Here is a 16,588-nt window from a genome sequence, read left to right on the forward strand (position 1 = left end):
ATAAGGCAATACTTGGTTCTATCTTCTATGAGATTGCAAACAGAATTAGAACTTTAGAAGACTGTTTCTGAGAAAGCGGGAAGACATATCACAAGTAAGCTGCAGAAAGCTAGAAACATGAATTCACAATTTGCACTTTTCACATTTGAGTTCTGTCATTTGTGTTGAGGAAAAATCTCTGTTACCAGACAAACATTACACCGGAAGATCTTTGAGCAATCAAAAATCCACCGTGAAGTTTGATTACCATACCTTTTCATTGGTTGCAAGTTTTTCCGGTATCAAAGTCGAATTATGTTAAGTTTCTTCTAGCGTAAGACGGTGCCTCCTCATAGGAGGCAAAAGTCAACAATGTTTCACTAAAAAATTAAAAATAGCAGAACATTAGTAGGCAAAGAAGAAGAGAAATTGCATGGACCCCTGCCAATAAGGTCTTTAAAACAAAAGGAGGTTCAATCAGATAATTACAAGAACTTTGAGAGTTCTGCTGGTTTGTTATGCCATGATTGCATTTGCTTTCAAATGACTAACATGGTGATCTAATTCGACAAAAGTATGTAACTTTTGCACTTATTCCGTTGGTTCAGAATAAATTTTAACTAGCCTAGCAATTGCATATAGTAGGTCTCACAATGGATATAGCATCGAATTGAACGAAATAGCAGAACAGGATTCATGCCAACCCCATATGGTTGGGACAAGGCTCAGATATTCATATGATTTGGTAATTGGCTATCGGCTAATTGGGTAGCTAAGCTAAGAGGACGGATGATGTAAAGCATAAAAACAATCTAGACCAACCTATTCATAAGCATAATTTTCATGATATCATGATATAAACAGATGTGAGGAAAGGTCACTACAATGGTCAAATGGAAGAACCTTCATCTTCAACAAAGATGTACGGCTGAACACCCAACCCCAATTCAAGCCCCTTGATCTTCATCTTCAAACCAGATGAGCTTCACAACCACTGCAGACGAGCAGAGAAATACAAAAGTAGGAATGTCAACTATGCCATGGACAAGTAAGGCACGCTCAACACCTTTCATTTCCCGAATATGTCCTGCTAGAGCTTGCATCACCAATGGAAACAGAGGCCAATGACTTGGATGCCCATGCCCTGGCACTCATTGCTCCTTCCTGCAAATTGCTCCTCTTACAAGGCACCTTCAGCACATTGAATACTTGAATTGCTTGATTGAGGCACGTCAAGGGATACTTCCATAAGCTCACCAAGCTTGCATTTTGAATGTGCCTTCTCCAAGCACACCGAACACATGCCAGCAGTGTTGGGAGAAAGAAGTGAAGCAACCTCAGAAGTACAAATGTGGTAGCCAATGCCAAATATGTCTCCTGCCTAAGCAAATTTTCCGGGGATCTTGCCCATGAGAATGGGCAGTTTTCCTTTTCAGAGTCCTCCAGATGTGCAAGATTTGATGGGTTTCCCATTTTCTCCAAGGACATTCTATCCAGTGATGCCGGCTTAATGCCTAGATCCAAGCGCATGCAAAAAGAGAAAAAAAAAAAAAAAACCTTGAGAAAAAAGTTTTAGTTGTAACAATTTCTCAACAAGATCACCTACAGGTACTGATCAAATCATACATATAAGATCAAATAGAGAACAGTACATGCAATGCAAAGCAGTGAATATCCTTAAGAATCTTAACCTAAGTCATTGACAAAAGCACCTGTGGATGTCTTGGTCACTTTTCCACAAGATGAGAAGTCAACATAGTGGCCCCAGATAACCTATTAATGAAAATAAATGGAAGTGGCCCAAGACTAGTGTACAGTAAAAGTAATATCACAGACAGAGGCTCTACTCTAAATGAATAATTATAATCACTTACGTCTGATCATTAAATTTCAAAGAACTAGATGAAATAAATTACTATATCAATCTCTAGAATACAAAGCTTATTTGCAATAACTGGTTCATGTAAAGAGAGTGACTTTTAAAATAACTGCAACTTTTTTTATATTTGCTAACCTTGTTGATGAATTTAAAAATATAAGAGCAAACTATATGCATACATAGATATCACATCACGAAAACCAGTAAACAAAAAGAGCCAAGGGTTGGTCTAACCTGTAACATCAATGTAGAAAGCAACAAGAGAATTGATAGTCCGGGAACCATGATACCGCACCCGCATGGTGGAATTCAGGAGGAAGAGGGTCGGGAATCCATGAACTCCATACCTTGAGAGTATGCTGCAACGATATTTTTAATGATCAATATGAATATTTCTGCAAGTAAAACACTAAAATCCATAGATGATAGAGAGAGAGAGAGAGAGAGAGAGAGAGAGAGAGAGAGAGAGACTCTTTCTGACAAACCTAGGCCTGATTGAAGATTCTTCAACAGCAAAATGGGGAATGGAAGGATACATGGAAGACAGAATTGTGAAGGTAGGTCTGCAAGCTCTAGAAAATGGGCACCAAGATGCATAGAAGAACAAAGATACATATTCATTACTGTTCTTGTGAACCAGATTCAGCGCTCTCTGTAATGAAACCTCATCCCCCTTCACAAGAGAAAATGAACATTACAGTTAGAAAACTGCCAAGTTAATGTGGCAGATAAATTAAGACATATTCCTAAATATTCCCAAAATGAGGAGTTCTCATCACCTTTCCTTGTAGATGAACACAACCAGACATGTAAACATGCAAGAAACATAATAAGAGGAATTTAACAAAATGCAGTGCACTCTATAACTACAATTTTACAAATAACTTTTTTGATAAATTATAATTTTACAAATAATTCCACTAACCTGCTCATTATTTTGGAAGATTTTTTGGTTGCAAGGTTTAAATTTTTAAATTTTGGGCATTATGTATGTTATAATTATAATTGAATATCTCAGAAAGTGCCTGCATAGGGAAAAGGTAGCACACTGAATTGGGACAAGTTCCCTTTATAGATAAAGGGAAAAGGTAGCACACTGGAATGCTAGAATCTTCCAAAATTACCAAAAAAAAATCAACCTATTTCTCCCATTTGGAGGCACGAAGTGTCGATCCAAATCAACTAAATGGGGGACGTTCTGGAGACTGGATTGTGCTCGCTCCCCCATTCTACATGAGTTCTAAACCCACCATGTATGAGAAATTTAACCAAGTAATAGCTAATTAGCATTCCAACATTTGATCTTGAATTTTATATATAGGGGTCCAACCATGATGACTAATGCCAGAAAGACATGATACTAAAAAACCTTATAACCAATCAACCAGAATCACGAAAGTGATAACTAATCAGGTGAGTTATCATCAGCATTCACAGGAGGTTCTGATTGGTCAAAGCCTTTCCCATATCATGTCTTTCCAGCATCATAGATTTTTCCTATATATTTTGGATAAGTAGCGAGAGATTTTGTAATGAAATTCACTAAACATATTCAGGAGGAAAACCTATGTTGTTTGTTGATGGCATTGCTTTAATTGATGAAACTAATGAAGAATTAAGTGCAAAATTAGGTTTATGGACAAAAACCTTAATATAATAGTTTTTACGATAAATAGGACTAAAACAAAATATATGATATGTAATTTTAATTATAATAGGAATGCTAATAAGGGTATAATCTTGAATTGGTGAGCAAGAGATACTCAAATGTGACCTTTTCCGGTAACAAGGGAGAGATTGAGGATGATGCCACACATAGAATTAGAGTAAATTGAGCAAAAGAGAGGGGTGCATCTGGGATCTTATGTGATGGGTGAATACCATAGTTGTTAAGGTGCTTAGGCAATTCTAGGCAGTAGTCAGGCGCCTAGTCACCTAGTTGCCTTGGCAATAAAATTTTCATAAATAGAAAACTAAGTTTTCTAGTTTTATATACAATTCAGCATGCATATTAATTGGAAAAGTAGCAATTTTCTCTATTAGTAATATTAAATTTCCTCTAAAAACATGGAAAATCAACATGTTTAGGACAATATTATTTCAATAGTTTCAAAAATGATATTAACATAATAAATATTTAAGCAATTCATATCAAATTAGCAACTAAAGAAGGTCATAGTTTCATATGATAAAATTTAAGATAGAGGGTAAGTAAAAGAGAAAAAGTACAGGGGCGGAGCTGCTGTTTATTTTATATAAGAGAGAGGGAGAGAGTAGGAGAAAAAAAAAAAGTTATTTATAATTTCTCTCTCTCTCTCTCTCTCTCTCTCTCTCTCTCTCTCTCTCTCTCTCTCTCTCTCTCTCTCTCTCTCTTTCTTTTTTTTTTCTCTTCTCAAAAGCTTTGGATCTTTTAAATTTCAATGGCAAAACTTCAAAAATCAAAACAAAGTATAAATGGTGCATATAGTATATAATAGAATGTAGTAACATACATATTAATAAGATGCAACAATACCAATAGTATTTTAATAAGACACCCACCTTGTCATTCTAATTGCCTAGGCGGGTGCCCTATTGCCTAGATAGGCATCTAGCCACCTAGATAGGTGCCGAATTGCTATAAACAAGGTGTTTAGGCAATTGCCCAGACAAGGGCACCTAGTTGCTTGGTTGACACCTAGGCAAGCACCTAGGCGATGCCTTGACAACTATGGTGAATGCCACTTAAAGGAAAACTCTAAACAGTTGTAAAGCCAGATATGTTGTATGGAGCAAAGTGTTGGGCAGTCAACAAACAACATGTCCAAAAAATCAGTAAGGCAGAAACATGTATGCTAAGATGGATGAGTGGGAAAATTAGAAAGGATAGGGATAGAAATGAAGCCATTCATTGAAACCTAGGAGTAGCTCCAATAGGTGACAAAATGAGAGAAGGAAGACTAAGATGGTTTGATCATGTGCATAGAAGACATTTGCTAGCACCCATAAGAAGAATTGACCAATTGCAAGTTGAAGGGGCTAGAAGAGGTAGGGCTAGACCAAAAAGGACATGGGTCAAAAAAGTAAGAAATGATTTAAGCACTAATAATTTAACAATGCACGTGGCATTAAATTGGACAGAATGGTGAAACAGGATTCATGTAGCCAACCCCATATAGTTGAGATAAGGCTTGGATGATGATGTCGAATCCTCTAGAACTCTAACTAAGACATAGAAGATTCCCAGGTCATTCAGTTTCAGACTTCTGACTAAAACAATCATATAGCAGACCCTACAGATAAATATGATAAATTAGTATACCATAGCTAAATCAAGAAAGTAACACTGCCAATGTGAGCTTTGTCTTACACCAGTGGTCCCAAACTTAGATAAAGGACAAGGGTTGTGTCAGGTTGGCAGCCAGTATAAAACCTTTTGCCAAACTCTTACGGTCATGGATCCTAAATTGTCTTTTCTGTGCTCATGCTAGGGCATTCCATGTACATGCTATGCCTTAACCCAAGTGCAGTGAGAAATGATCAAAAATGGATATGACATTAAACAGAATAGAATGGCAAATCCAGATTCATGTAGCCAACCCCATATGGTTAAGGCAAGGCTTAGATGATGATGGTGACCTAAATCATGAAAGTAAATGATGAAATTTTGAAACAATTCCCTTTTTTTGTGGATCTGCAAAACAATTCCTTGAGAAAGACTATATGGTCATTCTTTATGTAAATGACCAATCATTTTTTTATGGAACTTGACATTATTCAAGAAAAAAGAATAAAAGAAAATGTGGAGATAGTCTGTCCCTCCCATATAAATTGCCTCCTCATCAAAATGAACTCCACCACCATCCTATACATAAACTGTTAATGTCCTAAACTGTTCTTATCCTAAATACTCTTTTTTTTTATGGAACTCCGCCACCATTTTTTTATGGAACTTGACATTATTCAAGAAAAAAGAATAAAAGAAAATGTGGAGATAGTTTGTCCCTCCCATATAAATTGCCTCCTCATCACAATGAATTCCTTGGATTTGGCTGTCATATACATAAACTGTTCTTGTCCTAAATACTCATAGTTTGCCATTTTCCTTGCCTTCAAACAAGGTTAGGCCCAAGTCCCCTATCCTCTGAAGCTTTGTTTATTTCAATGCACAAGGTCAATAGAATCTTTCATTCTGAAATATTTCAGTAATATTTCTGCCCCTTTTATAGTTTACAATAGGAATAGGTGTAGCATGGTAATTGGTGAATGGAGGTTTAGTACAAAGGAGAAAATCTAACACTTTCAAGATTAATACATCATCTAGGCCTTGTCCCAACTATATGGGGTCGGTTATATAAGTCATGTTTCACCATTCTATTCTGCTCAGTGCCACATCCATCCTTAAATTAAATTATAGGCACTTAAAACATTTCTTATTAGTTCCACCCAAGTCCTTTTCCATGTGCCTCCTAGCTCTTCTAGCCCCCCTTCAACTTGCAACGGATCACTTTTCCTAACAGGTGCTGCAGGTGGTCTTCTATACATGTAAAACTACAGTAAAACCATGGTTGTCAAGGCATCACCTAGGCAGGCGCCAAGGCAACTAGGCACCCTTCAATACATGTAACAGTATTTTTTTATGTGAATCATTCAGCTTCAGTATTTTCCAAATAGTTTGTTTATAATTAATAGTAGATGAGATTAAATCATTCCTATCGCTCTCTAAGATGAAATTGTTTGCAAAATCCAGGTATCCTGGCCGGATTCAACAATGGCCCTAATATAACCATATCTTTAGTTACCCACATATCACAGATACCATTTTCCAAATCATCGCATTCAAGAAATGTTGGTCCAGTTCTCAGCCAGAAAAGGGATTTATAAGCAAGAAAACCGAATTTTGCTTTCTGTTCCAAATCCTAACTTTCAGAACCAGAAAAATCACAACCAACGACAGCAAAAAGAGAAAAATCAGGGAATTGTAAAGTTTCAATCAACCGCAGAAGTTTTGCATTTCTTTTCAGAATGAAATATTTCCATGACCAAAAGACCTTGTAAACCACGAGCAATTCTGGAAATGACTACTAAGAACATAAAAAAAGAAAATAAATTTCGTAAATACCTCCGTAACACCGACTAGATCTCCATCAGAATCGCCATTCGACAGCCAATTGGAATGTTCACATAAATCTGGAGAGCGCAAGATCGAATCCGCCACGGACGGCACGGGACAGACCTCAGACGACGAAACTCTAACGGGCTCAGAGCAGGTTAGCCTCCCGAATAGCAGTAAAAGGACGAACCCTGTATGCCAAACCCTCGTCGCCATGGATTGTGGAGGCACCAACAAATTGGGGAATTGAGGGAGGAGAGCGAAAGAAACTCTAAAGGAATGTTAGAAGAAGAGGAGGATGGAGAAAAGGAAGTGAAAAGCGAAGAAGGGTAAGAGGAGAGGGGAGATAGAGAGGACAGCGCATTTTAGCGTTAAAGCCGGGGGTGTTCATTATTATGAGGGTTGATGAGGACGAGGGAGATGAGGGAGGATCATGGCTGCATGCTGCTGGCTAATTTTACTGTAGATATACATACGGCACCTGGGAGGGAAATTTTGGTGGGAGAGAATAGAGAGAGAGGCTGCATCTGCACCAGAACCAGAAGAAGAAGAAAATGGCTGAAACGGTGGATTCGGTTCCAGACTTCAGAGGCTGTGATCCTGCATCCTGCCTCCCTGTGGCTGATTGACGATAAGTTGGAACGGTGGGGCGTACGGTAGCCTTCTCTTTAATACTGTACGGGCTACCATACTTGGCTGTAGACCTGTTCATGGGCCGGGTGGTCCGACGGGCCGGCCCGGCCCCCGGACGGGTTTGAACACGCAAAAGAGCCCGCGGGGTTAACCCCGGGCTAAAAACCCGGCCTGCAATAAATTCGAGCCGGGCTCAGGATTTGTCAAAATAGCCCGGCCCGACCTATAGATTAAAGTTAGAAAGCCCTAGTTGAACCCCTTTTCTCTTTCACCTCTTTCTAGTTGAACCTCTCTTCTCTTCAGACTTCACATCCTCCTCAGTCCTCAGTTCTCACACTCTAAGGCAGCCACACAACCGACAAGGCGGCGAACATCCATCGTTCCTCCTCTCTCTCTCTCTCTCTCTGACACGAACAGATCACCGTTAAAATCACAGCTTACAATCATCACGAACTTGGGCTCAGGCGTCCGACTTTTTATCAAGGTTGGGCTCGGGCCCAAGTTGTAGGCCCATTGGTCAAACCGGGCTCAGGCTCGGGCTCGGGCCTAACAAATTTTCATTCATGAAGAGTAAAAGTCCAGCCTGGCCCATAAACATGTCTACTTGGCTGTTAGATGAATGTCACCATGCGAATTTTTAAAGTTTGGCTGTGTTTGATTTGAAGGAAAAGGAAGGAAAAGATTAAAAAAAAAATAACCCATGAATTTAACGGTCAAGATACATTGCCCTGTACTTTGGGCCTAATAAATTCTGAGCTACGCTAATTTGTACTTCTCCCTATAAATTTTCCTGTTTTTCCCTTCCTTTCTATACCTTTTCCTTCAAACCAAACATTGCCTAAAAGGTTTGAGCCTCATTCTCTTAGGTACATGTTGCTTATATTCAGGAGGACGAAGGTAGGGATATGCTACCAATAGAAAAAAATGAGAGCACTACCAACCCTATCCCAATATGCTACTGCCCCTTACATTGGAAGCATCTCTACATCTCTACTCTGAGAGATGTTCCTCATGTACGGCTGTAATGGTTGGTCGTTGGTTGGGACGTAATTGGCACCAACTCCATATTACCATGGAGTTTACATAATGGGGCGCCCCATAATGCCTCACAAGCCGCAATACATCCCGACCTTGTATTGGAAATATATCGGGGGGCTGTTCATATAATTTTTATGAACCGATCAAATCGAATCAACTCGACTCAAAATAATGGTTTAGAAAAGAGCTGGTTGGTTTCGATTTGATAAATACTAAAAACCGACAAATTGGTTCAGTTGTGGATATAATTTTATGTAAACCGAGAACTACTTATTGTCACCTCAACTAACACATCTTACATCTCCCATCAAAACGAAAATCCAAAAAAATCACAATTAAAAAAGCGATGGAGTTCCAAATCTCAATTAAATAAATTATTTAGGCTATGTGGTTGCAACGCAAATTTATGACTAGCGGAGTGCCCCCTACGAATACAACACATTTAATAATTTTGTTCATATACACAAATTTGATGTTAACTATTTGAATAAATGAAGCAAATTAATTTAGTGTTATTTAATTAGTTAATTTAATTTAATTAGTTAATTATGGTAATTCAATTAATTATTATTTCAGTTCATATAGTTAAATACTTAAATTACATTTTTACTACTCAAATTTTAAAACAAATAATTTTACAATTATAAATAATAATTTTAAAATAATTAATAAAATCTTAAAAATACATTTAATTAAGACATTTTAACAAGTGTATACTATTAGAGGGGTTGGGAGAATTGGGGGAGGGATGGGAGGGAGTGGTTGAATTCTTAAAGTGAGAGAGTGAGAGAAAAGGAAATGTTTTAAAATATTAGTTTGCTTTCATTCCATAGATTTCAATTGAGATGTTAAAGATGTGTAGATGAAAAAGGCCTAACTTGGTCCTAAGTTTTGTCTTTACACTTGGTCTGAGCCTGGCCCTATAAATTTTTAGCCCAAGATTTGGCACAATACTGTAGCTCATCCCAAGCTCACATTAAACACATAAAATTCCCAATTCAATGTATATAATTTTAGACCCGACTCCAAATTAATTTGTGACTAAGTGGAACCGACTCCAACACGATAAGAATTGGGACAATATATCATGAACTGAAAACCGAACTGACCAAATTGGTTTGGGCCCATCAGGTTCAACCCAACCCATTGACTAGGGATGTAAATGGATTGGATCGGATTCAAATAAGGAAAGTATATCCGAATCCGAATCCAGCACTATTAATTATAGATCTAATCCGAAGATCCGATTGAATATGATAAAACATGGGTCTAATTTTGAATCCGATGAGGAAGTCGGATTTTTGAATCTAATCCAATCTGATTTAATTTTATTAAAATTAATAAATTATTAAAATATAATTACAATATAACAATTTAAATAATGAAAAACAACAACTACAAGTATCTTTTTAATTATTTTCATCATATATACATCCTTTTTATAAAAAATAATTAATATAACAAATTTACAAAAATACAATATAAATAATACATTTATAATTCGTGACTAGGTGGAACAGGCTTCAACCCAATAAGAATAACAACAATATATTAGGAACAGAATCCGAATTGACCCAATTGGTTTGGATCCATCAAGTCCAACCCGAACCATTAACAGCCCTAGAGAGAGAAAGAGAGGTAATAAATATAAAATATATAGAGAATAATAACAATTGTGGCAATATTGTAATTACATATTGATGGCACTCTCATAATTATATGAAAACTTAATAACATATGCATAAGTAAAAAGAGACAATGATTCAATGGCACTTTATTTTAAATTTTATTGTATTTTATTTGATTGCATATAAATGAAGTAAAATAAGACGTAACGTTGAATAAGGTAAAATCCAAAACAATATTAAACCAAAATTTGTATTCTTTTCATAGGATCCATAGTACTGTATCATCATCGTTACAAACGGTCAAAACAATTTCTTGGGAAGAAACACACATCCATCTCCTTTATTTGATTAACCAATTAAACCGAGCGATGTGTAGTTGTTCATTAATCAAACCGATAATAACAATTCGATTGGCAAACCGAACCAAACCAACCCATATATAATTTTACCCGATCTTAAGCATTGGAAAATATTTTTAATACAAGGTCGTGATGTACTGTAGGGCATTGTGGGGGCGCTGATGTAAATTCCTTGGGAGGGTTGAAAAATGAAAATGGATTTTTCACTATGTTTTTCATTGTTTTTAGAATCTTCAGTTTTCCTTCCTTGCAAGGGCAACGAATGGAATGTCAAAATAATGCAGACGACTTGGAAGAATATACTTGTTTTTTATAAATAGAAAAAAAAAAAAAAGGCTGCACAACACGTGTAGCCCTCCTCCAACAATCACTAAAACACAAAATAAATAAATAAATAAATAAAGACCTATTTCAAACCAAACACTCTCTATACACTGAACCATAATCAATATTAGCTAGCCAGTCCACTGCCAATGGTTTAAACCACATAATATGTATTAAGTATTGACAAACAGCTTATATACTAACCAAGTGGCCAGCTCCTAACACCAGTCCACTTTTTTTTTTGTCAATTGATTTTGAGAGCTTTCATTGCATAACTACAATGATAAAAAAAAAACAAATTGATTTCTTATTAATGCCATTAAATGTTAGGACATACAACAAGGCATAGCTGTTGGCTGTTAGGTGACCTACCAAGAAAATTGGATAGTGAAATACATTCTCATTGGATTCTAGCAAGTTCTGCCCCATTAATCTAACATACATAAACTAATGGCCCCGCATGCGATGTATAGGAAAAGTATTATAATGTTAGGACTTATAGGACTTAAAATTTATTGTTCTATGGGGGGTAGGGATGCAATTTTTCCCATCCCCACCGAGTATTTGGCCTTCTCGACCAAGTGAAGATGGGGATGGAGATTGTTATAGCGGGGACAGGGTGGATATGAGATTAATAGTAATACTCAATCAAGGATGGGAACGGGAACGGGGACGAGGAGTGAAGTCCACAATTATATATTATATTAAATGTATAATATTATTTATGTTATTTATATTATATATATATATATATATATATATATATATCAAAATATATTTAAAATATTATTTATATTTTAAATTTTCTTTTATTTTAAATAAATACCTTTCAAAAAATAAAATTTTAATTAAAAATTTTGGGGATTTAGGTCCCCATCGGGGAACCTGTCTCCATCGAGGACTGAGTATCCAGACTAAATTTTTCCCAATAGGGATTAATTTAAAATTCAAGGTCGAGGGCGGGGAGTATGATCCTTGCCCTGAACCCACCCATTGTCATTCCTACCCATCAGGTCATCCTCCAAACCCATAAATATAGTTCCAATAATTATGAAAATTATTAAAACTTTCCAATTATTTATTTGAATAATTGAAAGTTTTATAATTTAACTTTCACTAAATTAAATTACCAAAATTAGTAATGATGGAGCACGAACTGGATGCTCCCTTCTGGAGGATGACCTGGAGCTTCGTTGTATGACGAGCTGGTTGTTCTGCAAAACAGTGAGCTCAGAGAACTCGGGGTGGCTAACCTGACGAGGTTGCTCCGATGATTAAGTTAGTATTCTTGCAATAGACTACAAGTTGAAAATGAGCTAGAGTGCTAGTGTGCAAATGATATTATGCGTACCTAGGCACCAGAGGGGTTGTTGCCTTTATATACAGAGTTGTCGTGAACCTCACGGAATAGTTCCAAGATCTTCGGCCTGGAAAGATGAGGTCCACTTCCGTTTTATCCAGAGGGTATTGTGCCAGCTTATGATCCTTATCGTTACCGCCCAATCTGGATGGAGAGAGGATAAGGCTTGCCATCGTACGACGTGATCCCACAAAGTTCAGAGTTCGTTGGGAAGCTTTTGGAATTTATTACGTGTCACTTCAGTTCTTGGGCCCCGAACTGGATCAGGTGCCGAAGTGCCTTTACGCCAAGGTGACTTTATGCCAAGGTGGTTTTGTGCCAAGTTGACCGAACACCCGAGCTTTGAAAACTGTTGACTATGCTCCTTTTGCTAAGTTATCATCCTTCAGGTAGATCGCATCCACGTGACCTTTACTTACTAGGTTGTACCAAATCACCCCTCATCAAGTAACTTTTAGTAATTAAAATTTCAAAATCACTAATCATTGCCCAAAAATTGTAGTAAATACCAAAATTACTAAAAAATCAAAAAATAAGTTTATGTTTATTGAAATTAATTTTCCACTAAAAAATTACTAATGATTATTATTATTATCTAATAATATCACTAAGCACTAATAAATTGACCAAAATTACTAAAAAATATCAATAACTAATTATTGCTAAAAATTATTGAAAATGTAAAAAAAAAAATTGTATTTATTTTAATAAAAATTATCAATAGTTTTTAATCATTAAAATTGTATTTATTGATATTTTATTTAATTATTCATTTATTAGTAATTATTAGTTTAAATAATTAATTTAAAAAATCTGAAATTAAACTACCAAAATTAGTAATTTTCAGCATCTAACTTTTAGTAATTAAAATTTCCAAAGTACCAAAACTACAGAAATTTATAATTTAGGTGTTGATATCTGATGAATAATATTCAATAATATCAATAATTATTGAAAATATCAATAATATTTCACAAATTAATTTAGCTAATTAATTTAACCTTTTTGATTTTTAGATTGTTTATTGGGCATGTAAGATAGATTAAGATGTGTTTTAGGAGGAATTTTAGGTGGGAGAGATAGTTTAGGAGAAATTTTAGGAGGGGGGTTGGCTAAGTGATTGGGAACATGAGAGAGAGGGAGTTGGAGTGGGACTTTAGTGAAGAGGCATGTGTATTAAGGAGAAATGAGGGCTATTGATGTGTGTGTGTGTGTGTGTGTAAAAGTGTGAATGAGGTATAGATTCTATATTTTTTTACTAAAATATCCTTTATTTTGAACTTGGTCTCCCTATATTTATGAGGGCAAAAAACATAATTTGAACTACTACTCTTATTAAATTCATTATACTCCTCATCATTAACTCCTATATTTAACATATCAAGTTTCATTTTCTTTCATTAAATCTTATATTTAAGGACTTTGTGGACTTTTTTACTAAAACACCCTATTTATGAATTTAATACTTCATTAATAATGTAAATAGAATTAAAAACTAAACTAACTTAAAAAGAATATTGTTTTTACATCTAATTAATGGTCAATGGTCCATAGGGAGGCAAATTAGGTGGGCTTAACTCGAGCTCAAATCAACATAACTTGTAATTTTAGACAAGCTAATTTCGATTTTCAATCCTCGACTTGGGCCTAGGCCTGGGTTCAAAAGTTTGGTCTTTTTTATTTTTTCAGGTTGGGCCCAAGCCTATCCTTTGGGTAACTAAAGTCAAGCCCAGGCCATGTAAAATTAGGCACGTCTCTAATATTATCTATTTATCCCATGATGGCATCAAACAACATGCTAATATAAAAGTATTTTTATTCATTGGGCCCAAGTGGTTGTAGCATTGCAAATAGTGTTGCAAGTAGGGGTACAACATACGCGGGCCCAATCCAAGCCCAAACCAACTCAGCCCACAATTTTACATGGTTTGGGCTTGGATTTTTTGTCTTCAAGCTAGGCCTAAGCTCAAAAGATCAAGTTTTTTCTATATAAATCAGCCTCAATAGTAATTACATGGGTAATTTGGTCATTTTTGTGTCTTTTGTTAATAGATTATAAGGGGGTCTACTTGCAACTATGTTAGAAAGTTCATGGAAGGTGATTGCAATTACCAAACTTCAAGGGACGTTTCAGCAATGGTTAAAAACTTCAAGAGAGGTTTCAGCAATTTACCTATTTTTTAATAAACCATACATGCATGCATATGTATATGTGTGCATATGAAATTCTAGTATAGGCTGATTGACTAACTCGTGCTTGGGCCCAACTCGAGGGCATCAAATATTAGTGCAGGCTAGGCTCAAGAAAATATTAATGCGCCTAGCAATGTTCAAAATATCGATACGCCCAATACGCTGGTAGGGGCGTATCGGGCGTTTTGATACTTGTTTTTTACTTTTTTTTTTCAAAACTGGTTTAGGGGAACCGGTCTAGGACCCCTCCATCCCCTGAACCGGTCAAACCCCCGATACACCCATTGTCTAGGCATATCGGGAGGGTCCCGGAAGGATACATATCAACCAATATGGGCCGATATGTAACAATACTTTGAACCTTAGCGCCTAGGCACCCCACCTAGGTCCTAAGTGCAACCCTTTCAAAAGGCACACTAGCTTACTCCTCAGCCCCGATATGTGCCATTTTAAAATTTCATGCATTTTACCTAAGTAAGTGATACCCATGTTTGAGGCGGGTAAGTATCTTTCCCACCTGGAGGGAAGATTACCAATGCTTAGATGTAGCAAAACTCTCTTTTAATAATGACTTTTTATGGCTAAAATGGTCATTGTATTATTTACCTAGAAAATAAAAGAACATTGATAGTACACTTACCCAAGTAAATGTTTCTTGGGGAACACTTACCTGGGTAAGTACATTTACCCAGGTAAATAGCTTCTCTAAAAATGAATAGGGCCCAATTTAATCAAGATAGGTGTGTTATGTTGCCATTGCCATACTACTGAATGAAAATCTGAACCCATGATCCACTAAAACCTCTCTAAAGTTTCTGGCCATTGTTGAAATCTCCCTTTAAGTTTGGTAATTGCAATTACTTCTTCTAAACTTTCTGACAGTTGAAACTTGAAAGTAGAGCCCATCTATTAGAATCCTCTAATAACACGAGGATTTTACTCAGAAAAATAACAGGAGGCATGAAAATGTCCAAAATACCTAGACAATTACTACTGAGGCTAGTTTTTACCAAAAAAAAATGAAACTTTTGATCATAAAAAAGGGAAAATCTATGATGAGGAAAAGACATGGTATCGAAAGAATTCTAACCAATCAAAACCCACCCATGAATTTTGATAAAACCTGATTGGCTACCACATTCATGATTCCAATTGATTGATCAAAAGTTTTTTGGATATCATATCCTTTTGGTATCGTAGTGGAATATAAGAGAGTTTACGGCTGTAACTTTACTATTTGAGCAATTAAGATGAACACATTTGAAAAATAAATCAATTTCAGAAAAAAAAAAGATTGGAAGAATTTGGGTAACAATTGATATGAAGATAAAATTTAGAAAATAAACATTTTAGTAAAAATTAACTACATGGATATTTTGAACATTTCCATGCCTCTTGTTAGAGATTCTAACAGAAGAGGCCTACTTGCAACTGCAACTGTGTTAAAAGGTTCAGAAGAGGTGATTGCAACTATCAAACTTCTGAGGAGGTTTCAAAAATGGCCAAAAAATTCAAGGGAGTTTTTAAAAATTTACCCTTTTTAAGCTTAATGATCCAATTTTCAATTAAATTATTGTTGTTTAGGCTCAGTTTGGAAGGAGTACAAATACAAATATGTACAGTGCACTTCCAAACTAAGCCTCAGCAAAAATATGCATAAAATAATAAATTCAAATTTGTGATTATGTTTTGAAAATAAATATGTTTCCTTGAACAGAAAAGGAGAAACCACATGCATTTTGCCTTTTTCAAATTTTCAGATTTATATGACATCAAGTAACACAGCTTCCCCAAATAGCCAAATCCTTTTTATGAAGGGAATTATCAGCGGGGTTCAAGGTAGCGAATCCGGAGTGTTGCGAGGACCAATTCTGTGAAGACGAAATCCGATCTCCAAAGCATCAATATCACAAAAAAAAAGTACCGGGATACAATAGTCGGTGATTTATGAATAAAAATAACACCAAATTTAAGATAAAAATGATAATAATTAAGATTAAGATGCAAACACATAGGCTATGTTTGGTTTGTATAGGTTTTCCTATCTTTTCCATCAAACCAAATACAGCCATAAGTAACACAACTTGTGTGACACAAGGCCCA

The 16,588-nt window shown here is 35.9% G+C and overlaps 1 protein-coding gene across 1 annotated transcript; it reads right to left on the reverse strand.

The window, feature by feature from the left end:
- Positions 1 to 774: 774 nt before the first annotated feature.
- LOC148850519 (5'-adenylylsulfate reductase-like 4) lies at positions 775 to 7,608 on the reverse strand. Its single transcript, XM_088944976.1, has 4 exons — positions 6,960 to 7,608; positions 2,344 to 2,531; positions 2,093 to 2,217; positions 775 to 1,493 (listed from the first exon to the last, which is right to left on the reverse strand). The coding sequence occupies exons 1-4, from the start codon at positions 7,164 to 7,166 to the stop codon at positions 1,039 to 1,041; spliced, it is 975 nt and encodes a 324-aa protein (XP_088801102.1). The 5' UTR covers positions 7,167 to 7,608; the 3' UTR covers positions 775 to 1,038.
- Positions 7,609 to 16,588: the final 8,980 nt, after the last annotated feature.

This window comes from Nelumbo lutea, chromosome 5, assembly GCF_056320005.1.
Source record: "Nelumbo lutea isolate HS-2025 chromosome 5, American lotus-T2T, whole genome shotgun sequence".
Lineage (NCBI taxonomy): Eukaryota > Viridiplantae > Streptophyta > Magnoliopsida > Proteales > Nelumbonaceae > Nelumbo > Nelumbo lutea.